The sequence below is a fragment of the Nelumbo nucifera genome, chromosome 3 (genome assembly GCF_055504915.1).
Source record: "Nelumbo nucifera cultivar China Antique chromosome 3, China Antique-T2T, whole genome shotgun sequence".
Lineage (NCBI taxonomy): Eukaryota > Viridiplantae > Streptophyta > Magnoliopsida > Proteales > Nelumbonaceae > Nelumbo > Nelumbo nucifera.
In genome coordinates this window covers 55,497,503-55,499,902 of record NC_142651.1, presented here as the reverse complement: position 1 = coordinate 55,499,902, position 2,400 = coordinate 55,497,503, and the positions used below count along the sequence as shown (strand labels likewise).

The window sequence follows — 2,400 nt, the reverse complement described above, 5'->3', positions numbered from 1 at the left end:
GTGGCCCTGATATTCGACCTGGTCTCTTGGACGAGTCCCAATAACACGCATGCCCCCACATTAGTATGGACCAGGAGGGTCTGAAACCGTGAATCACAAACGATGGTTGTTTCTTTTATTGGGATAGTGGTGTTGTACTTGTAGATCAACATAAGAAAATGGCGACCTCAACTTATATTTGGGTTGCCAAGTTTTCCCGCAAAACAACCTCTTCTAAGGCCGAGAGGTGGGGGTGGTGGTGGTGGTGGTGGGTGATTGTCTTTGGGAATGTCATAGAGGTGAATAATAAGATGGGAGAGGAGGCGTGGAAGGGGTCCGGGGCAGCAAAGAAGGTGATGGTGGTAGCTGATCCTAGCCGTGAGTCAACTGGCGCGCTCGAGTGGGCTCTTTCCCATGCGTTGCTCGAACATGACGAGCTGATCCTCCTCCATGTCGAACGGACCTCGTGGCGTCGCCGAGCAATCTCCACCCTCCTCAAAAGGCCCATACCTATCGACACCAGCACCTCCTTAGAATATCAAATTGGAGACCTTGAATTTCTTGAGGAAATGAAGAATATATGTAAATCAACACAGCCCAAAGTGCGAGTTCGTATAGAGAGGGTGGAAATGGAGGGCAAGGACAAGGACAAGGCCGCTGCCATTCTTTGGGAAAGCAAGATCCACTCAGTTGACATCCTTGTCATAGGCCAGCGCCGTAGCCTTTCCACAGCATTATTGGGGTGAGCTACATTCATTTTTAATATACACCCCAAAAATAATTAAACTATCATATATATATATATATATATATATATATATCAAATAATAGGCTATTAGGATTTATTAGGAGCCTAATCTAACTACATACTCTTGTAAATTTCAGGTTAAAATTCATTCTCTCCTCCAAACTATACTTAGAATTACATTAGTCATCTCTCCTTCCATGGCCTTGTTTCCATATATCCCTGAATAATGACTTGTTTCTAAAACTTCATCATCATCTAAACCTTGTCCAAACTGTATGGGGTTGGTTGCTTCAATGAAGAAAAAGAAAAATTATATGGAGTCTCATGCCTGAATAAATACCTAGGTCAGGCTGATCGTTTTTGGGCTTCGACTTAAATAATAATCACATTTTTCACTTTGACTAATATCATCATCATCATTGTCGGCTACATGAATCTTGTTTCGTCAATTCATTTTATTTAAAACCATATTCACTGTTAAACTATGACTTGACAAAACCAAATTAAATACACATCACCCTTTAACCATATGATATGTAAAGGTTGAAGCACATATATAGATCACTTTTCATTAACATTTTCCTTCCAATTCAATCTTTGAGTTGTGTCTTTTGAATACAGATGCAGGCTAAGTCGACCAAATTCAGGAAGGAACCGAGGAGAAAAGATCATCGATATAGCAGAGTATTTGATTGAGAATTGCAAGTGCACATGTGTTGGAGTTCAAAAGAAGGGTCAAAATGCAGGTTATGTTCTCAACACAAAGACCTACAAAAATTTCTGGCTTCTTGCATAGACTCAATTGGGCTATACCTCAAGTCGATTAATCTACGTGTGCCTTGTAATTTACCACTATTTTTTTTTGTGGGGTGTCAACAAAGAGAAAAAAGTTTGTTTGGTCACTTAGTTTGCTCAACCAGTTCTTGGTGATTTGCCTTGTATTCAAACCAGCAGGTTCATTGTTCTTGTCTCTTCATTGCTATCCCTCTTTATAATTTATGGATTCAAATGTTTTTCTTACTTAACTTTTAATTTCCTTCTTTTTATGGTGCATAAGTTCAAGAAAAAATGATCTTACATGAATCCTGGCCTCCCTCAAGACTTGGAATTGAATCCTGCCTTCACACTTCACCCTGGAGCTAGCTTTCTTGCTGGAATGGTTCTTCAGTGGTAAGGGTGTCAATTGACTGGGTTTGGGTTGGACTCCGTCAAAAGTATTTATTGGACTAGTTACGACTTAAATGGTCCAAAGTATTTATTGGATTGGATCAGACCTGGGGTCCATCTGTAATGAATTAAATCTGGTGATTCTGGTCCATTGACAGAAGATAAGGGGTAGGGGTGTCAATGGACCAGGTTGGGGTTAGACACAATCTGAATTAAAACCAATTTGAATAGGTCAGACAGTTCATAAGTCATTGGACCAGTCTAGTCTAAAATATTTATCGGATTGAATTGGACCTGGTGCATCTGTAATGGATTCATATTGGACCAATATCTGATCCATTGACAGATGGCAATGTTTACACTCAACCGTACCATTTTGAGCATGGGCATGAGGCCATGAGAGGTGATGTTGAATGCCAAAGTGATCCAAATAAACAGTAAAGGACTAGAATTCACCTCCCTATTCAGATCAAAAACATTAATTTTTGTAGAGAAATAATTTTTAA

At 39.8% G+C, this 2,400-nt stretch overlaps 1 protein-coding gene across 1 annotated transcript; it reads left to right on the top strand.

Annotated features, from left to right (window-relative positions):
- The first annotated feature begins 207 nt into the window (after positions 1 to 207).
- Positions 208 to 1,752, top strand: LOC148801229 (universal stress protein PHOS32-like). The gene is made up of 2 exons (XM_088900027.1): positions 208 to 721; positions 1,349 to 1,752. Exons 1-2 carry the CDS (start codon positions 291 to 293, stop codon positions 1,521 to 1,523), a joined length of 606 nt encoding a protein of 201 aa, XP_088756153.1. The 5' UTR covers positions 208 to 290; the 3' UTR covers positions 1,524 to 1,752.
- The last annotated feature ends 648 nt before the right edge of the window (positions 1,753 to 2,400 follow it).